The following is a 20,647-nucleotide window of genomic DNA, read 5'->3' as shown; positions in this document are numbered from 1 at the left end:
TTTTAACTCCACTAATCCTCACAACATCCCTGTGTGAAAGCTACAACTATTATCCCCTATTTGCAAACAAGGAGTCAAGGAGAGGGAAGAACTTCTCCATTCATTGTCTTCTACCTCAGTCAGTGGAGCAGCTCGAATTCAAGTCCAGGTCAACCAGCTCCAGAGTTCATTCTTTTAGTCATGTTATGCTACTAACAGAAATATTAGAAAATGCGGGGAAGCAAACGTAGAATTAATTATTGCCTACCACACTATTTAGCAACAACCAGAGTTACAATTGTGATGTATGTACTTCTAAGTTTGTTAATAACGTGTTGGATGCTTTCTATGGGCCAAATATTTTCCTGAGATTTTAAGGTGTGTTGTAATTTCATTTAACACACAAAACAAACTTATATACTATCACAATAGGTCACACTTTGATATATATTTGTGAATGTTTGTATCTATATGTGTGTTTATACATTTGTATATATGTATGTGTGTATATATATTTGCAAATGTGTGTATATATGTGTGTGTATACATATGTATATGCATGTGTGCATATAAGTAAGTGTACAGGCACACACAGGAGATTTCATTTTTTATCATTGTTTCTCCAAGTTGCTAATGTCAATGAAATTTTTAATAAAATATTTTATTTTTACTTGAGAAAACTATATATACTTATCATGTATATCATATTAATGAAATATGTGTACATTTCAGAATGACTAATTTGAGATAATTAACATATGAACTACCTTGTATATATGTCATTTTTGTGGTGAGATCTCTTAAAATCTGCTCTCAACAATTTTTGAGAATACAAATCGTGTTATGAACTCAAGACTCCATATTGTACAAAATTGTGGAACTAATTTCTCCTAACTAAACTGAAATTTTGTATCCTTTGACCAATATCTCCCAAAATGCACCCCCTGCCTAGTGCCTGGTAACCACTATTATACTCTCTACTTCTATGAGTTCAACATTTTAAAATTCTACACATGAGTGGCATTATGCAATGTCTTTCTGTGCCTGACTTATTGTACTCAGCATAACATCTTCCAGGATCATTTATGTTGTTGGAAATGACAGGATTTCCTTCTTTGGTCAGGCTGATTAGAATTCCATTGTGTATATACCACATTTTCTTTCTCCATTTATCTACTGATGGACACCTAGGTTGCGTCAATATCCTGATTATTATAAATAATGCTGCAATGGACATGGGAGTGCAGACATCTCTGTGACATGTTGATGTCATTTCCTTTGGATACATGCCCAGTGGTGAGATTGCCAGATCATATGATAGTTCTATTTTTAATTATTTGAGGAGCCTCCATCCTGTTTTCGCTAATGGCTCTACTAAATTACATTCCCACTAACTGTATGCAAGAATCCCCTTTTCTCCACATCCTCTCCAAAACTAGTTATCATCTTTTTAATAATAGCCATTCTAACAAGTGTGAGATGCTAGCTTACTGTGGTTTTAATTTGCATTTATCAGATGAATAGTAAGGTTGAGTATTTTTACAGGCCTGCTGGTCATTTTAGTTTATTCTTTTGAGAAATGGCTCTTAAGATCTTTGGCCCATGTTTTAGTTGAATTATTTTCTTAATATTGAGTTGTTTCACTTCCTTACATATTTTGTATATTGACTTTTCATCAGATGTATGGCTATCAAATACCTTCTTCCATTCTGCCGGTTGTCTTTTCACTCTGTTGATTGTTTCCTTGGCTGTGTAGAAGCTTTTCAGTTTGTTGTAATTTGTTCATTTGTAATTTGCCATTTGTCTATTTTGTTGTTGTTGTTGCCTGTGCTTTGGGATTCATATCTGAAAATTCATTGCCCACACCAGTGTCATGGCCTTTTCTTCTAGTACTTTAACAGTTTCAGATCTTACATTTAAGACTTTAATACGTTTTGAGTTGATTTTTGTATGTCATATGAGATGAAGGTCTAATTCATTCCTCTACACACGGATATGCAGGTTTCCCAATGCCACTTTTTGAAAAGACTGACCTTTCCTGTTGTGTCTTCTTGACATTTTTCTCAAAAGTTAATTGAGTGTAAATGTGTGAGTTTATTTCTGGGTTCTCTAGTCTGATCCGTTGGTCTATGTGTCTATTTTTATGCCAGTGCCATGCTGTTTTGATTACTATGGCACTGTAGTCAATTTTGAAATCAGGCAGTGTGAGGCCTCCAGTCTTTTTGCTCAAGATTGCCTTTTCTAGTCACAATTTTCTATGACTAATGTGAACTTGAGGATTGTTTTGTCCATTTCTGAGGAAAATGTCATTAAAATTTTACTAATAATGAATTGAATCTGTAGATCTCTCTGGGTAGTATGTACACTTTTAACAAAAGCAATTATCTAATCCACAAGCATGAATATCTTTCCATTATTCGTCTTCTATTTATTTTTCTTCAGGGTTTTACAGTTTTTTGTGTGGAGTTCTTTCATGTCCTTCGTTAAATTTGTTTCTCGCTATTTTAGCTTTGTTGATAGTAATCATGAATGAGATTGTCTTACTGATTTCTTTTTCCAATACTGTCATAGTAATGACAGTAATATACATGATAAATAGGTAAATAAAATAGTAAATTAGTCAGTCATGAGTGAAAATAAAATAAGGTGTGTGTATATAACATTTTTTACCTTAGAAAAGTTTTCATATATTCCTATTATTGATGTTTTTGTCTGAAAAAGATGTCCACATTTGTCAAATGCTGTTTTGCATCAAATGAGATAATCATGTGTTTCTTCTCTTTCTTCTATAAATATGGTGTACTACATTGTTTGTCATTTCTATATTAAAACATTCTTGTATTCCAGGAATAAATACCACTTGCTCATTGTATATATTCCTTCTATTATGCTGTTGAACTCAGCTAGTATTTAGTTGAGGATTATTGCATCAACAAACCCAGTAATAATAATGCCAACTGGTAACAGAAAGGTGTGCAGCTCTACCTGGCAGCGATCTTAATTTTGTATTTTCATGGAAGTTTAGATTCCCATGAGCTCCATTTCAGATAAGCAGAGCATGGCTTTGGGACAATTTATGGTTAATAATTACAACAGGAGAGTATGCTCCTCAGATCTGGACTCTAAGCCAGGAGAGCCCAACAGATAACCAGAAATTTGTTGTTGTAATGGAGTATAGCAAAGGCCGAGAGGGGCATTATATTTGCCTCAAAGGCCCTGGGGAAAATGTGTGGCCATCATGAGTGGTTTAGAGACTTCAAGAGGCATGAAAGACATTGCCAAAATCTTCACTTTTAGGTTGATCATTTGAAGACACAAACAGGAGTGGTTGTTGCTTTTAATTTATAAGTAAAATTTGTAAAGAAGGATATGTTGCCACTGGCACCCCAAAAACAACTTAGAGATGCTTGATTATGTGTCATTAATATGTGTATCACTTGAATCTCCTTTGAAGAGGTTGTTATCAATTTATGTCACCCTGTACCCTTGAAGAAACGTGGATGTCATTATCGATATTGGAACAGGATCTACATCTTAGGATAGAGTCTTGGTCGCACTCCAAAAGGCAACACAAAGCTGTACATAGCACAGCACGGAAAAGCCATCAGGGTAAAAAGCCTTCTTAAATTAAAGTAGCCAATCAAAGTAGCAAATCAGTAAGGCATGAACAGTCACAGGGCTTCTCCCAGGAACTTTCCACCCCAATTTAGAATGATTCTGTCCTCATTGCCGTTAGTGTTGAAAATGGTAGAGTAAGTCTTGCTGGTTGAGTCTTAAAGCATCACTCTAACATGGCCATGAAAAGTTCTTGTAGAGAGGCATATGAAGTGGAATGATTTATTCTATTCACAGGTCCTAGAGGGTGTGGGGCATGTCACACAGGAAGCCATATGGGTGGAGTTCCAGGGAGTAGCCTCAACCAAGCAGAAGCAAGAGAGATGGGAAGCAATTGCCTTTACTGGGAGTCATGATGGAGGACACAAAGAAAAAACACAATGGGTTTTACTAGAGTGTTTCAGTGTCACTAGGTCACAGCAGAGGAGGACAAGAAGAGGAATTGTGGCAGGGACCAGCATTGTCACACTGGTTACCTCATCATGTGTTTAGGGTGCTCACAGCTTGTTTGTGGGATGTTGAGGCATCAGGAAAATATGATTTTTTTTTAAATGTACACATAACTGGACACCTTTATTTCTTCATACAACTTTTAGTTGCCATGTAGCATCCTTTTATTTCCACCTGAAGCACTCCCTTTAGCATTTTTTGTAGGTAAGGTTTAGTGGTAATGGACTCTCTTTGCTTTTGTTTATCTAAGAATATTTGAATTCCTCCCTCATGTTTGAAGAACACTTGTCTTCCCAGGTATAGAATTCATGGTTGACAGGTTTTTCCTACTTTCAGCATTTTAAACATATCATCCTGCTGTCTTCTGGCCTCCAACGCTTCTGAAAAGAACTCAGTTGATAAATCTTATTGAGGGTTCCTTGTATATAAGAAATCACTTCTCTCTTGCTCTTTTCAGAATTCTCTCTTTGTCTTTGGTTTTTCAAGAGTTGGAATATGATATGTATTATTGTGGATCTCTGAGCTTGTCTTTGAGTTAAATTTGCATTTCCTCAGCATCTTAATTTCTAGATTTATGAGTTATATCAAGTTTGCAAACATTTTGGCCATTATGTCTTCAAAAAATCTTCTGCTCCTTTCTCTCTTCCCTTTTTATTCCCCCCGGGACTCTAATAATGTTATTTTGATTCATTTGATTATGTCCCGCAATTACCTTAGATTCTATTCTCTTTGTTTTATTCCTTTTTTCATCCATACTTCAGTCTCAATAATTTCAATTATCCCATCTTCCAGTTTTCTGATTTTTTTCTACCAGCTCACACCTGTTGGGGAAATCCCTAGTGAACTGTATTTATTGTACTTTCAAATCCTAAGTTTCCATTTGATTTGTTTTATAATTTTTATTTCTTGATATTATTTTGTTAATGCATGTATAATCCTGTGGTTTTAGTTTTTTATCCATTGTTTCCTTTACCACTTCAGTGGTGTGATCTCGGCTCACCTCAACCTCCACCTCCCAGGTTCAAGCAATTCTCTGGCCTCAGCCTCCCAAGTAGGGATTACCGGCATGCATCACCACGCCCGACTAATTTTGTATTTCATAGAAACGAGGGTTTCTCCATGTTGGACAGGATGGTCTCGAACTCCTGACCTCAGGTGCTCAGCCCACCTCCGCCTCCCAAAGTGCTGGATTACACACATGAGCCACTGTGCCCAAAACCACTTCAAACATTTTTAAGACAGTGGTTTTAACATCTGGATCTAGCATCAGGGTGGACACCATATGTAAGAAAGGTCCTTACAGGAAGGAGGAAGGAGATTAATTCCTAGAGAAGGACATGTGAGGATGCAAGCAAGAGGTTAGAGTGACGGGAAGATGTAACTGCGAAAAAGGAACACGGGCAGCCTCTAGAATTTGGAAAGGCAAAAAACAGAGCCTCCAGAAGACACATAGCTTTACTGACAACTGTTTAAAAAATTGCACGTATGTAAAGCGTAAAACATGATGCTTTCATGTGCATGTATTTAGTGAAGCAATTGGAGACACCTAGCATCTCCTATAGTTACCCTGCACATGTGTGTATGTCAAGAGCACATAAAATATGCTTTTAACAAAAATACTGAATTCAACACATTTTTAATTGGAGGCCTCATATTGTACCTTCATTCTCTGGACTTCTTTATCAACCATCTGCAATTTGTATTTTTTGACCTACATCTCCCCATCACTTCCCCCAATTTCACCCCTACTCACCACTGTTTTATTCTCTACCATTGTGTGTTTTTCTTTCGTCATTACTCCTTGGTTGTAATACAGTAGCATTATTTTGGACTCCTGACCTCTGCAACTATAATATGATAAATTTCTTTTGTTTTATGACACTAAATTTTGGTAATTTGTCACATCAACATTAGGAAATTAATGTAATCTGATTAAGCTATGAGTGAGCAATCCCTGGGGGCTTAAAACATTGTTGTGTTTACATTTTAAACTGAATGTTCAGTGTGGGTGAGGATTCTGCACGCTATGGTCATTCATGCATTCAGGCTGATGGAGCAAGCAAACACCGTCAGAGTCTCCTGGGTCTCTGTGGAAGGCAGAGGTTAATCCATAGGTGCTCTTGCAGTTGAATATACAGCCCACAAATTATATCCATGACTTCTGCTCACAACTCAGTGGTCTAAAGAAGTCATATGGCCTTGTATGATCGATGCAATGGTCCAGAAAGTGCAACACTCCATGTGGCCAGAGAGTGGAGGATCATATATCTGCCAAGGCCTGACACTTCCAAGGAGGTCTCAGGAGCTCCACTCAGGTCCTCAATCCAAAGTGCTACCTTGAAATTGAACCTCTGTGCTTCCATGTCTTTACAGGTAATACAGTCATATGTTACAGGCTTGTGTGAGGGTTAAATAAGATAATATACAGAGTGTGCTCAGCTCAAGGCCTGCTCTTTGTGTGTATGCAGTCAATGAAAGTCATTGATAAACACTTGAAGAAACACAGAGGATCACGTAAGGATGAAAAAATGATGGCTTTGCGCTCCTTTTCAGGAGTGTTGGGTGAGGAGGAGCTGCAGGTGATTCAGCCTGAGAAGTCCGTGTCAGTCACAGCAGGAGAGTCGGCCACTCTGAACTGCACTATGACCTCCCTGATCCCTGTGGGGCCCACCCAGTGGTTCAGAGGAGCTGGACCAGGCCGGGAATTAATCTACAATCAGAAAGAAGGCCACTTTCCCCGGGTAACACCTGTTTCAGACCCCACAAAGAGAAACAACATGGACTTTACCATCCGCATCAGTAACATCACCCCAGCAGATGCCGGCACCTACTACTGTGTGAAGTTCCGGAAAGGGAGCCCCGACGTGGAGTTTAAGTCTGGAGCAGGCACTGAGCTCTCTGTGCGTGGTGAGTACAGCACGGGTCTCCTTTGTCCCCTGATGTGTGACAATAACTCAATAATAACACCCTCCATTCTTAGAGCAACAATCAGGTGTGGTGGTGGGTGCTCCTTTTCATGAATTAATGTCTCCCCCTTTTACAGATAAGGGAAGTTGAGGCCTGGAGATGTCATGCTATTTGCTCAAGGGTCCACGGCTGGTAAAGGGTGGGAACATCTGCATCCTTCATCTGCCTGGCTCTGTAGCCCTGGCCTCTTCAAATCGGGCCCAGCCCTTTGGTTCCACAGATGAGGGAACTGACAGAGTGACTTGCCCAGGCACAGGGCCAGAGCTCACCTGCTGCCTCCAGAGAGCACTTCCCCCTCAGTGTGGCCGAGTCTCCTCTATGCGACAGGCACTCCCTGAGAACCTACTGTGTGCCAGGCTCCACCAAGCTTGTGTTCTCATCCCTTCTGATAAGAATCCACGCAGGGCAGGGAGCAGCGAAGGTGTGCTTTCCTTTATTTCATCACCAAACATCAACTGAGAAGATTCCTAAAAGGCACAGATTTACTGTTTAGTCTGATGGCCCTGGTGAGAGGAGAAGCCAGAGGTTTGGGCATTTTCTGTGGGTCTTTTAGAAAAACCCTTGTATGGTTCAGGGACTGATTGATGCAGTCACTAAAGGCTCTGAACAAAGCTGGGTCATCCTAGAATGTCCCTCACCCCAGGGAGGAGGTCTCCCTTCTAGGTGACTTTGGGTTCCTCAGTTAAGGCAGCAAAGATGCGCATTTTGTATTTACTGCCAGAGCACCAGAATCCTTGTTCTAACTCCGGATCCTGGGACATTAGTGCAGGAAGGACCCTCAGACCATGCAGCCCAACCCCCAGTTACAGGTGGAAACTTGAAGTCAGGAGATGACAGGGGCCTTGCCCACAGTCACAGGACCAGCTGGTGACAGGATCTGGACCAGAGCCCACATCTGATTCCAGGAAGGCTCGTTCCTGCCCGTATTAGACATTGTTTCCGTAGAAGAGCCTGGCGCATCACAGGTGCTGACTGAAGCTCCTTAAACAGAACCGCTAAGCAGGGAGCCAGCACTTCTCCTTTTTGTCAGTTTCCTAAAGGTTCAGAATACTCACATTCAGACCGTTAGACCCATTGGTGATTGGAAAACCTCTCCCAAATGTAAGCCTTAGCATTCGATACTGAGATTTCTTATCAGGATGGAGACCTGCTGCATTGTGTAATAGCTACAGAATACTCCAGCTTATGGAAGTGTCAGATTTATTTTACAGTCTTCCATTGAGGGATACGTAAGTTGTCCCCAACCTTGAGCTATTAAAACAGTCCTGCAGTGGATGACCTTATACATGTGTGACCTTACTCAGGTGGGAGACACCCACTGGAAGTGCCATTGCTAGATCAGAGGGGGTGTGTGTTTTAATGTGTGTGGATATGGCCTAATTTCCCTCCTAGACATTATAACAATCAAGTCTCCCCATAACCGCTGGACATAGGCAGGGAGGGTGGCTTTATCCTGATTGTGCAGATATTACAGGAAGAGACATTGAAGTTCCTAGATGATGCATCCCGTGCCTAGACAGTCCCAGCAAGTAAGTGGCCTAGGTGTGACCCACATCTGCTGACTCCTAGTAGAGTGCTCACTCCTCTTTGCCATGCTGTCAGCCTAAATGATGCCCTGGATGAGAAAAGAGGGAGGTGGGAGGAGGCCATGGAGCAGCAACTGGGCCAGATCCTCATCCTGGCACTTTCTCCTTTTATAACAAGTACTATGAAGGAAAAGCCATTTCTTGCCCCTTTTACAGATAAGGACTCTGAGGCTCAGAGAGGAGACCTGTGTGGTGAGCAAGTGGGGGAGCCAAAGTTTGGTCCCCACCAGCCTGACTCACAGCCCCTGTCTCTGTAACACTCAGCTGTGCTTGTCAAAGTGTGGAGAAATGCTCCACCCTTCTCATTCCAAACTCTTACAATTCTATAGCAATAAGCATAGGCTGAGGCAGGAGAATTGCTCAAACCCAGGAGGTGGAGATTACAGTGAGCTGAGATTGTGCCACTGCACTCCAGCCTGGATGACAGAGCAAGATTCTGTCTCAAAAAAAGAAAGGAAAAACAAAACAACAAATCCTATGGGAGTAGGAGGGACTGGCCCCCATCAGAAAGGTCCTGCAGATGTCTCATGATATGGGAACCTGTTCCTAAAGGACAGGTCTCTGCACATCACTGAGCAGCATCCATGGAGCAGAGTTGGGCCTCCTGCAGCCCAGCAGACCACATGCTCACCTACTCATGGTGCTGAGGACTAAGGATAAGGAGATGAGTCATTTCCTGGTGGGTGCTTGGGGCTCACTGGAGCAAGAGTTTATATTCTCCCCTCAGGCTGTCAGGAGTCCACTGACTTCAGTTTATGGCTATAGGGTAACCAGATCTGGGTGCCCTGGCAAGAGACTTCTCCCTAGAATTGCATGAAGTCAAGGATCTCAAAGGGAAAAAGGGAAGGTGGTGGTTAGTGTCAGGGTTCATGAAGTTCAGGCACTTGCTCAACTGATAGACACGAGAGCTTGGGGAACGCTGGAAATGCCCATTGGGTACTTGGGGGATGAGGAGACAGTGCCTTTGCTTTTCTCAGCCTTGGTTTCCTCATCTGTAGAATCAGACTGGAGTGCAGTGGCGCGATCTTGGCTCACTGTAATTTCCACCTCCTGGGTTCAAGCAATTCTCCTGCCTCAGCCTATGCTTATTGCTATAGAACTGCAAGAGTTTGGAAAGAGAAGGGTGGAGCATCTCCACACTTTGACAAGCACAGCTGAGTGTTACAGAGACAGGGGCTGTAAGTCAGGCTGGTGGGGATCAAACCTTGGCTCCCCCACTTGCTCACCACACAGGTCTCCTCACTGAGCCTCAGAGTCCTTATCTATAAAAGGGTCAAGAAATGGCTCTTCCTTCATAGTACTTGTTATAAAAGGAGAAAGTGCCAGGATGGGGATCTGGCCCCGCTGCTGCTCCTTGGTGATAATCAGGGACTCCTTGGGGAGAATGGAAAGGATTTGAGTTCTTGTGTATAAATCACCCAGTGCAGAGTAGACACCCCCAAATCAAGGTGTTATTTTATTTTTTTTGAGATGAAGTTTCACTCTTGTTGCCCACGCTGGAGTGCAGTGGCGCCATCTTGGCTCACTGCAGCCTCCACCTCCTGGGTTCAAGTGATTCTGCTTCAGCCTCCCGAGTAGCACCCACTACCACAACCAGCATTTTTTTTTTTTTTTTTTTTTTTTTTTGTATTTTTAGTAGAGACAGTGTTTCATCATGTTGGCCAGGCTAGTCCTGAACTCCTGACCGCAGGTGATCCACCCACCTTGGCCTCACAAAGTGCTGGGATTACAGGTGTGAGCTACTGCGCCCTGCCATCAAGGTGTTATTTTAAGATGTGTTACCTTGGGCAACCCAGTTCCCCTTGCTGAGCCTCACTTTCCCCATGTGTAGAATGTCGATAATGGTACCAACCTTTCCAGCATGTTATGAGGATGCAGTGAGCCTGGGGAGACGATAGACCTTAGTAAGCAATGGGGTTTTCCCAAGATCATGTGATCTTGGGCGAATCCTGGCTTCCCTTGAGTCCTCAGCTTCCCTGTCTGTGAAATGGCGATGATGATTGCCAACCCTCAGGGGTTCTGTGAGGATTGGAGAGGATGTACACAGAGCCTTGAATGGTGGCAGTGTTCAGGTTGTCACTGAACTCCTGCAGAACTGTGGTTAGGAGAGCGTGGCCCGAGTCCAACTGCCTGGGCCACATCCCAGCTCTGCCACCTCCTGGCTCTGTGACCTGGGAGAAGGCACTCCACCACCATGGGCCTCAGTGTCCTCACTTGTAGGTGATAACACCAGCCTCACAGACCAGGAGTTGGGGCCGAATGAGTTAAATCCTGTAGAGTACTTAGGGCAGCACCTGGCCTGCAGTCAATGTTCAACAGATGTGAGCTCTGTGATGCCGAAGCCATGCAACCTCAGATGGGTCAGTGTTCCTCCGGCCCTCAAGTAGAAATGGTGCTTAGGCTGTGCTCAGGTAGCTTTCAATCTTTCAATCTTTTTTGCTTTTTCTTTTGGTTTGGGGAGGTTAGTTATAATTAGTTATGCTGCTGCAACTGTTTCCAGAAACCCAGAAGATGACTGATGATCATAAGTTCTTTGATCCAAACATTCCCTCCCACATCTCAGGGTCTTGCAACTTCCCCATCAGGGCCCTAGCCCAGCACAGCAGCCTGTTGAAGCTGAGATTCATCCTCCTCTGTGGTTCTGCTACTCTTATAATGATCTGGAACCCAATCTTCTATTCTTTCTGCCCTCTGGCTCCAGGAGATAACAATCTACACTGCTGCCAAGAAGTCCTCTGGTTTTCACACTGAGCCTTAATTCATGATAAGTTACTCTTAGCTTCTCATCATCTTTCCCCAAAGAATCGATGCCCAGCAACAGCCATCAAACACCTTAGTCCTCATAACTACCATTTCCCAATCCAGTTTCAAATGGCTGATGCCAAGGAATTTCCTTCCTACGTCACTGCCAGCGAAAGTTGTATTAATTGCACCATAGCTGCAAGCCAGGGCCAGCCCAGCTCCACTCACTACCAGCCCTGGGGTCCTCATTGCCAGCTAATCTTGATGAGCGGTCAGTTTCCAAATTTGCATTTTAGAGTCTACTTTTGAGACCATTTCCACTGTCAGTTTTGCTAGGAGGTCAACTGGAGGTGGATACAGGAATTCAGGAAGCATGTTAGAGTGCTGTCAGGGTCAATATGCCTAAGGGAGTGAGGCAGAAGTGTAGGAGAGGGACGTGCTGAGCCACAGTGCAGGCAGGACAAATACCCAGCTGATTCTTCAGAGAAGCCAAGGGCTGAGAGAGTCCCTTAGAGTTGTGTTAATTGAGGAGAGGGGTGTGGCCTTCCTATTTTCAATTTAACCAGTCTTTCTATGGGCTGCCCTGTAGAAGGAGGAGTGAACTTGGAGAGTACAACTCTCCTCAAGGGAGACAAAGTTCCAGAGAGCCACCCAGCTGAGAACTGCTGGCCTCCAACATTCCAGCCACAGATGCTGAGATCTCCATTCCTTCCTTAAGGACCTATCAGCACCATTTTATTTCCCAGAAAACATACATGAAAACAGAAGTAAACATAACTTCATTTGTTTGCTTTTAACAGCAAAAAAATGCTCATTGTAAAAATGCAAAGAATCCAAATGTGTGTTCCCCCAGATCTGACTGTCTGTCCAACAGAGAGATTTCAGATGGCACCCGCTCTGGGGTCGAAGTGAGCTTGATGTCTGAGTCCCTTCCAAGCATGAGAGTCATGCTTTGACTTACCAGGGTGTTTTCTATCCAGCACAGTATATTAGGCCCAGCCCCTCAAGGGCCTCCCCAGCTCTCAAAAACACGGGGTCCACCCTCACTGTGGGGGCTAAACAGGGCAGCCTGCAAATCTTTCACTCTGAAGCCATCCTCATATAAACAAAAAGCATGTTAGTTGCTTGCTGCATGTAGAATCCAATCAAGGAGAGCGAGGTCTGATACCAAAAAAAGTGAATTTATTCCAAAGCTAGGTTGGGGAAGGGGCACAAAGTGTCCTGCCTTTAAATGTGCCACTTCCCCTTTGGAGCAGAAAGCAGACACTTTCAAAAGGTAATGGGGATGGGACCAAGGGCAGGGGTCCCTCTGCTAGTGCCTGGTGACTTAGCTACCCGCCAGTTGAGTTGGCGCCATCCTGGACAGAAGTCAGTTGTAAAAGTGGCCAAGCGGGCATGCTTTCCATATGCCCTCCTGGTGGATGAAAGTCTGGAAGCTACCCCTGGAGGTGAAGTTTCCGTGGTGGGTATGCTTTGGTGTGCCAACTTTCCAGGAGAGATCTGTCTTGGAGCACACAGAAGAACTTGCCCTGCAGGGAATATCTGGTGAGGGGGAGGTGAAAGGTTATATTTGCATTTCTGAAGGACTAAGTAGGAAACTGGGAGCGGGGGAAATGGGAAAGAAAACAAAGAGAAAATAAACTACGTCTTAGCAAACTGGGGGTACTCGGTTATACTCATGACCCCTACCTGCCCTTTCATAATTGTTCCTATGACCCTGCAAAATTGGACTTGTCTTGTTCAAAAGGACACAGTCTCAGGAATCATCCTAAGGGACATAATCATGGGCTTCCCTAAGTTTGGATGCAAGTAACCTTGTGACCCTCCCTAAATTCTCTGGACCTCAATTTCCCCATCAGAATGGAATAATAAACCCTGCCTTACAGACTTGTGAGGATCAAGTGAGGGACTCAGGTGCCACACATATGAATACGTGAGTACACATTCTGTCCACTTTGTCCCTCCAGGAGGACAGCCCGGCAGCCTGGGACAGGGTAAGGGAATGAGGAACCTCTTTCCCTGGCTTCTGCCTTATGTTGCAGCTAAGGCAGCCAGGGTAAGATGCAGTGTCCAAAGATTTGGAGCAGTGACAGTCCCAGGTAGCCTCAGATGGGGTAAGTGGGGTCCTCTGGGATGGCATCCTGGGTAGCCCCTTCCTAACTTCTCCTGTCTCCTGATTTCCAGGCCCAGTACTGGCTCCCACTGCTCCACTTCTCATAGCTGTCCTCCTGGGCCCCAAGGTGCTGCTGGTGGTTGGTGTCTCTGTCATCTATGTGTACTGGAAGCAGAAGGCCTGACTGTAAGTGTGGGGGATGGAGGCCTGACCAAGGGCTGCCCCAAAAGGGCAGGGCCAGCAGGAGAGTCCAGCCCACATATCATGCAGCATCAGGATTAGTGGAGTTTAGAGAAGGTGACAGAGCTCCCTCCGCATCCTCAGAACGCTCAGGGAACCCTCTAAGAGGCTCCCAACCCCCAGTAAGTATGTGGGTGCTTGAGGAGGCATAAGCCAGGGTGTTCAAAGGTTTTTACAGCACCCCAGGGTCCCATGAGGAGGTGAGAAGAGGAGCCTGAATCAGGGGCTACTGAGTGGGTGGTCCCTTGCAGGCCATCTCTAGATTATTTGATGCTGAACTCCATGGGCCCAAAGGAATCCCCACTGTCAAGTCATGTTGAGAAACCGCAGATGGGCAGCTCTTAGGGCTGTACCCATTCTGACCCTCTTTGTGCCTGAGTGGAAGCAACGAGGGAAGGGACACCAGGACTCAGGAAGAGGGCTGAGCCGGCAGAGTCCTATCTCAGGGCTGCCTGTCCACTTGCAACAGGCATCCCAGAAGGAGACCAGCACTGGGAATATAACAGGCTCCCAGGAAATGTTTCTTAAATGGTGAGCCGATGATTAAATATGGACATGTTATCCACAGCTCCTTCCCTCCTCCCCTGCCTCATGGGACCCCCAGTCTCTGCTGCCTCCTTCCTTCCTTGAAGGGCTCTGACTGAGAGAAGGGGCTGGTGAGAAGCTTCCCCAGACTCAGCTCCAAACGCCTCCCCTCCCAGGACATCTTACTGCCCACAGGTTCCTGTTGCTCCTTTGCGGAGTCCTTGATTCTCCACAGCAGTCTTCATTCATGGTCCTGAGCAGAAGCCATGGCATGGGGCTCTGGGGAGTGACTCATGACACCTCCCTAGGATGTGGGAAACACGCCAAATCTAAACCCATCAGGACACCTCTCCTCCACCGTCTTGGACTGTCCATAAGCCACAAACTGCAGTTCAGATTCTCAAGAGTTATTCTGCCTTCTGGATTCCTGCCTACTCAATTACCCAACCTTGTTGAGATTCTCTATTGCCTCCTGAATACAAATTAACACTCATCCTGGTTTTAAGGAGAAAAAATGATTCTCCTTCCTCTTTGTTTAAACATATGATATAGTTTGGATATTTTTGTCCTACAAATCTCAATGTGAAATTTCATCCCCTATGTGGGAGGTGGGGTCAGGTGGGAGGTGTTTGGGTCATGGGGATGGATTCATCATGAATGACTTGGTGCTATCTTGGTCTATTAGTACCCACAAGATCTGATTGTTTAAAAGTGCCTAGCAGCTCCCTCTTCTCTCTTTCTCTTCCTTTCTCCCCATGTTATGCCAACTCCACTTCACTGTCCACTGTGAGTAGAAGCACTCTGAGGCCCTCCTCAGCAGCAGATGCAAGTACCATGCTTCTTGTACAGTCTGCAGAACCAAAAGCCAAATAAACCTCTTCTTTATAAACTACCCAGCCTCAGGTATTCTTTTATAGCAACACACATGGACAAGGACAGTGTGCTACTCCTCACACCTAGAAAGAAAGCAGCTCTCCCTCCTCTCTCTGTAATGGAAACACTAGTTTTTCTATCATCCTGCAACCTTCCTAAATCTCTTGCTCATGGTAAAAATACCGTGACAGTCCTAAAGCCATGGAGTCCTTCTCGATTTCTTCTTTGTTTATACCTCATATTCAGTTCTGCTTCAAAATGCTTACATCCCCTGGTGAGATGGTAAGTGTTTGACAATTGACTCTTCGAAAGAAAAAAGAAGGCTGAATTGTAGTGTTCGTCAATTTCTGTGGGGTGAATACTCCCAACATGGCCCATTTCAAGCTTCTAACACTTTAAAAACTAGAATACACAATTCCTGAAAATTTAACAGTTGGCTCTCCTGAGCCAGTCCCAGCCTGCTCTGGCACACAAAGGAGTTGTACCCATAACCTACACACCTCTCACCTCCACCACTCCTGCATGGTCCCAGCCAGCATCATCTCCTCCTGGACCACTTACAGAGCTTCTGCTGAATTGCATTTTCAGCCTCAGTTATTTTTTGGAAAAGTCAAATCCTGTCATTCCTCGGCTTCTTCCCCGCAACAGCTGCATGGCTCACTCTCTTCTGTCCTTCAGTTTATTAAAGGCAACTTCTGTAAACCACCCTACATAAAATATCCATTTTCCTCTCCACCCTAGCATTCCAGTGTCTCTTAACTTGATTAGCTTTTCTCCTTAACACTGTATTATATTATTACATATATTATACTAAATACAGGGCAGTGCTTACTTTGCATGGCAGTGCAAGATTATAAAAATGACTGAAAACACTGAGACCCTGGAGAGCAACTCTACATCCAAAGGGGAAAATAATGACTCCTCTGTGATCCTCATAATATTTATCAAAATACAAAATATTAGAAAATATAATACATCAATTGCAAATGTAGACAAAAGGGAAAAATATTTAGTTCATGGTAATTCAAAGAATTAGAAACATTGAGGATTAAATTATTATTCTTTGTAAAACATAGCAAGGATAGTTGGAACAGTGCTTGTCTTCTTGTATATTTCTGATGTGGAACAAGCGTAAGATGATGAAAACACTGGTATATTTTGAAACGGTCCCCTTTCCCCTTCCTCTTCAGGAAGCACTACTGAATATTTCTCTCATACTCACTGTGAGGACCAATCAAGCTGCTGTGGGTAAAATTTGCAGAAGTGTGGGAGCTCCCATGACTGGGTTCTCCTGAGTTTTTAACTCAGACTGGCCCTCACTGAACTTAACAACAATTCACCATTCATGGTGCAGGTTTTCTGACCCCAGCACTCGTTCCCATGGAGGTTTCCAATTCAGGAAGTTATAATTCTCCATATCACCCTGTCTGCCTCTCTAATTTTGCCCTGTGACCTCATTTCTCCGACAGATCTAAGAGAAGTTGTTGTTTTTTGATTTGCTTAGCTTGTTACTTGATGTTGGTTTGAGAGACTTTTTGTAGGGGTCACCCAGGAGATTTGGTTCCATCCCCAAAGGCTTCTGTAGCCACAAGCCCTCAAATGTGCCACACCTGGAATTATGGTCTCTGAAGCTGCAAGCTCAATCCTTGGCTACAGAACCCTATAGGTCTGAGCTCTCAAATTAGGAAGGGTCATGGGACCCCTGGCATGAGATGAGAGTCTCTGGGATATAGAGCAGGCTCTATGACAGTCAACCTCTCTCCAGTACTGTCCAAGGCTCCCAGGTCTAGGAATCCCAAGCACAGACGTCAGCAACTTCCCAGCAGTGGCAACAGTGTCTACTTCCTCTTTCACAATGGAGGATGGCCCCAGTCTCATGGCCCCTTCCTCCCACAGCAACTTCCCTCCTGGGGCAGCATGGCAAGGCGGGGCTTCTCCTCCCCTGCAGAGCACAGAGTCTGAGGTCTCTTCATGACAATCATTCAGACAGATATCCCCAGCCCTGTGTCCCAGCTCGCCTGGACAGGCCCTGCCACCTCCTCTGCTCGTAGGACTCACAGTTGTGTGCAGCCTGCTCTACATAGGTGTTTTTCTATGTGATGTCTCCTCTCCCTCTCAGTCCATCTCCCCTGTTCCTCTAGATTTCCACTTGGGAGCATTTTCTTGTCTCTTATCCCAGCATGAGGCAAGATTTGGAGCACTTTTTCTATGAGCATCTATGTACGCCCTAATTAGGATGCACCTTGCCCTAGTCATAGTGATTCCCCCAGAGGCCATGGCTACACCATGACCCTGGTGCTGAGCACACGACCTCAGCACCCATGATTCTAGGGCTAAGCACATGACCTCAGCTCACCACCACGGTACCCCCACCTCCCCTAGACACTGGCCGAGGTTGTCACACCGCATCATAAATCCTTGGTGGCAGAGGATCTGTTTTTTAAAATTGTTACTATTACTAAAACTCTACCTAATAACAACAATGTCTAACTAATAGCTATAATAATAATAGCAAAACTGAATATCTAGGTTTGGGGACACAGTCAGGTATTATTAGGCACTTTGCATTATATTAGTTCATTTAATTCCCATAACAATCTTATGAGGTTGGTGTGATTATTATGTCCATTTTACAGCTGAGGAAACTCAAGAAACAGAGAAGTTAATAGTATCCCCAGGGTCACACACTTGGGAGCTGGTAGAGCTTGATTTCAGACTAGGAAGTTTTAATTCCTAAGCCCACAGTCTTAATCTTTAGTCTTCTGGAGGAAGCATCCATGAGCTCCCAGTTCCTCATGTGTCCCAAAGTCTTCCCTGGTCATCTGCACCTAATGTCGTGAGTAAGGGTGAAATATGGTAGATGAAGGGGGAATTTTAGCTCATGGATTCCAGGCTCCCAGTTCTTTCAAATATTCAAATTTTATCCATGCTGTACCAAGTCAACCTAAAGTTGAAACTGAATTCTGCATGTGATTTCCACGAAAATTTTTTACTTGAATAAGCATCTGTGGATCTAGCAAATCTTTATTGAAGGATTAGAGTTCCTTGAGAACTCCTTGACAGTTCCTTCCTTGGGAAGGCAACTTGCTGCTCCAGGCACAGATCCTGCCATCTTCCTGACACTATTGCATCAATTTAAAAAAATTGTTTGTTGTTGTTTTTTTTTTAAGACGGAGTTTTGCTCTTGTTGCCCAGGCTGGAGTGCAATGGCGCAATCTTGACTCACTGCAACCTCCACCTCCTGGGTTCAAGTGATTCTCCTGCCTCAGCCTCCGAGTAGCTGGGATTACAGGCATGCACCACCATGCCCGGCTAATTTTGTATTTTTAGTAGAGCCACGGTTTCTCCATGTTGGTCAGGCTGATCTTGAACTCCCAACCTCAGGTGATCCACCCACCTCGGCCTCCCAAAGTGCTGGGGTTACAGGCGTGAGCCACTGCACCTGGCCTATTGTATCAATTTTGGAGTCCTATATTCCAAACTATGATTTTTGGAGGCCTGAAACTTTATGTCTCACGCCTTCCAAGCCAATTGCTATTTTCATGGAAGGAAATATTCCTCTTTCAACCACTGGTGTGTTTTACCTTAAATTATGTATCTTTAGATATTAATATTTCTGGGTTTTTCATTCTTTTTTGCTTTGTAAACAGTAGACTTTCATACAAATATAAAGTTTTGCACCTTCAAAGTTACCACTGCAATAAAGACACCTGTTAAAATCAGCAAAACATCTTGAAATATATTTTAACAATGTACAAATGTATTCACAACATAATCTCCTGATTAAGAGACTCCGCTAAGTTTATAGTACCTACAACACAATTTACAGATGCCTACAATAGTTTCTAGGCTGGTTTGGTTTATAATTAAATCTACTGCTTTAAGAAATACCATTAATACAAATGCATAATCTATAACGTTCTCATTATAGTAAGAAAAAATATAGATTCATGAAACAAAATGTCTTTACCCATTATGTGAAGTATGTAAATGATTATTCTCATTAAAATATAAGAATAATGTGTTTTTAGTAATAAAAGATAAATTTCATTAAGTCAAAGAGCATTAAAGAGCTCCAGGAGGTTCCAGAGTAAAATCTGGTTACCCTCTTATAAAATAAATAGAACAGCACAATTTCTGGGTATTTCTCAAACACAAACTATGATAATTTCATTTATATTAATTGGGCCTTAAGCAAATGACTTCTTACAAATGAAAATAAACAAAACTTTAGAAACTAGGTAATATCAATTCACTAAATTTGGTTTTTACTCATTTGTGTATGTCTAAGAAATTTTACCATGAAGTACATATTAAAAATTAACAATTATTTCTAATTTACACATAAGCCATTGTGCTCACTGATGCCATGGAAATAAAACTTGCTTCTGAAAACAATCTACAGAAATAATATGTAAACACATAAAAGTTTTGAGATACACTAAGAACATCCTATGTTCTATGGATCAAATAGCAAAGGCCTTCATTACATATATCAATAAACACACTTTGGTTAATTTGGGATATATTGATATTACATGACCTTGTGCATACCTCTGTATACCATTAAATAAATTTGGACGTTTGTAGTGACAACACACTTTCTAGCCCCCAGTGCTGGAAAGAAAATAAAAGCTTAATATGAAAACTACTTTCCTTTGTTTCTAATAAAGTTATCAAGTGAGAAAAAAAAGCCAACGCTTTTTGTTGCAACATAAACTGATATCTAAAAGGTTCAGAGTCAAGAATCTCTTAGGTTGCGCCCCAACATCATAAAACACATAAACTTTCTCCCTCTATTTAAGAAATCCGATCATGTCTAGTGTTTACTCTGAAGGAGAAGAGGGCATTGTATTAGTCCGTTCTCACACTACTATAAAGAACTACCTGAGGCTGGGGGCGGTGGCTCACACTTGTAATTCCAGCACTTTGAGAGTCTGAGGTGGGAGGATTACCTGAAGTCAGGAGTTCAAGACCAGCCTGGCCAACATGGTGAAACCCTGTCTCTAGTAAAATACAAAAATTAGCCAGGCATGATGGTGGGTGCCTGTAATCCCAGCTACTCAGGAGGATGAGGTGGGAGAATTGCTTGAACCCAGGAGGCAAAGGTTGCAGTGGGCCGACATGCCATTGCCCTCCAGCCTGGGTGACAGAGTGAGACTCCATCTCAAAAACAAACAAACAAACAAAACTGTCTGAGACTGGGTAATTTATAAATAAAAGATGTGTAATGGACTCACAGTTCTGCATGGCTTGGGAGGCCTGAGGAAACTTACAATCATGGCGGAAGGTGAAAGGGAAACAAGGAATGTCTTACATGGCAGCAGAAGAGAGAAAGACTAAGGGGGGAACTGCCAAACACTTTTAAACCATCAGATCTTGTGATCACTCACTGTCATGAGAACAGCATGGGGGAACCACCCACATGATTCAATCACCTCCCACCAGGTCATTCCCTTGACACGTGGGGATTGTAATTTGAGATGAGATTTGTGTGGGGACACAGAGCCAAATCAAATCAGACACTAAAGGCAAATATCACTCACAGCATGGACAG

General features: G+C 43.3%; 1 protein-coding gene across 3 annotated transcripts in view; it reads left to right on the top strand.

Annotated features, from left to right (window-relative positions):
* The window catches only part of LOC103215816 (signal-regulatory protein gamma), a 98,282-nt gene extending 83,175 nt beyond the window's left edge, over positions 1-15,107 (top strand). The window contains exons 2-4 of one of the 3 annotated variants that reach the window (XM_073008856.1): positions 6,598-6,951; positions 13,524-13,638; positions 14,261-15,107. In XM_073008856.1, the coding sequence (XP_072864957.1) occupies positions 6,598-6,951; positions 13,524-13,636 (467 nt within the window). In that variant the 3' untranslated portion in view covers positions 13,637-13,638; positions 14,261-15,107. Of the gene's footprint in view, positions 1-6,597; positions 6,952-13,523 lie in introns of all 3 variants that reach the window. The other 2 variants (XM_073008873.1, XM_073008863.1) reach the window with 2 other exon arrangements.
* The last annotated feature ends 5,540 nt before the right edge of the window (positions 15,108-20,647 follow it).

The sequence above is a fragment of the Chlorocebus sabaeus genome, chromosome 2 (genome assembly GCF_047675955.1).
Source record: "Chlorocebus sabaeus isolate Y175 chromosome 2, mChlSab1.0.hap1, whole genome shotgun sequence".
Classification (NCBI taxonomy): Eukaryota; Metazoa; Chordata; class Mammalia; order Primates; family Cercopithecidae; genus Chlorocebus; species Chlorocebus sabaeus.
The sequence above is the reverse complement of the archived record's forward strand: the minus strand, read 5'-3'. Positions and strand labels throughout refer to the sequence as shown.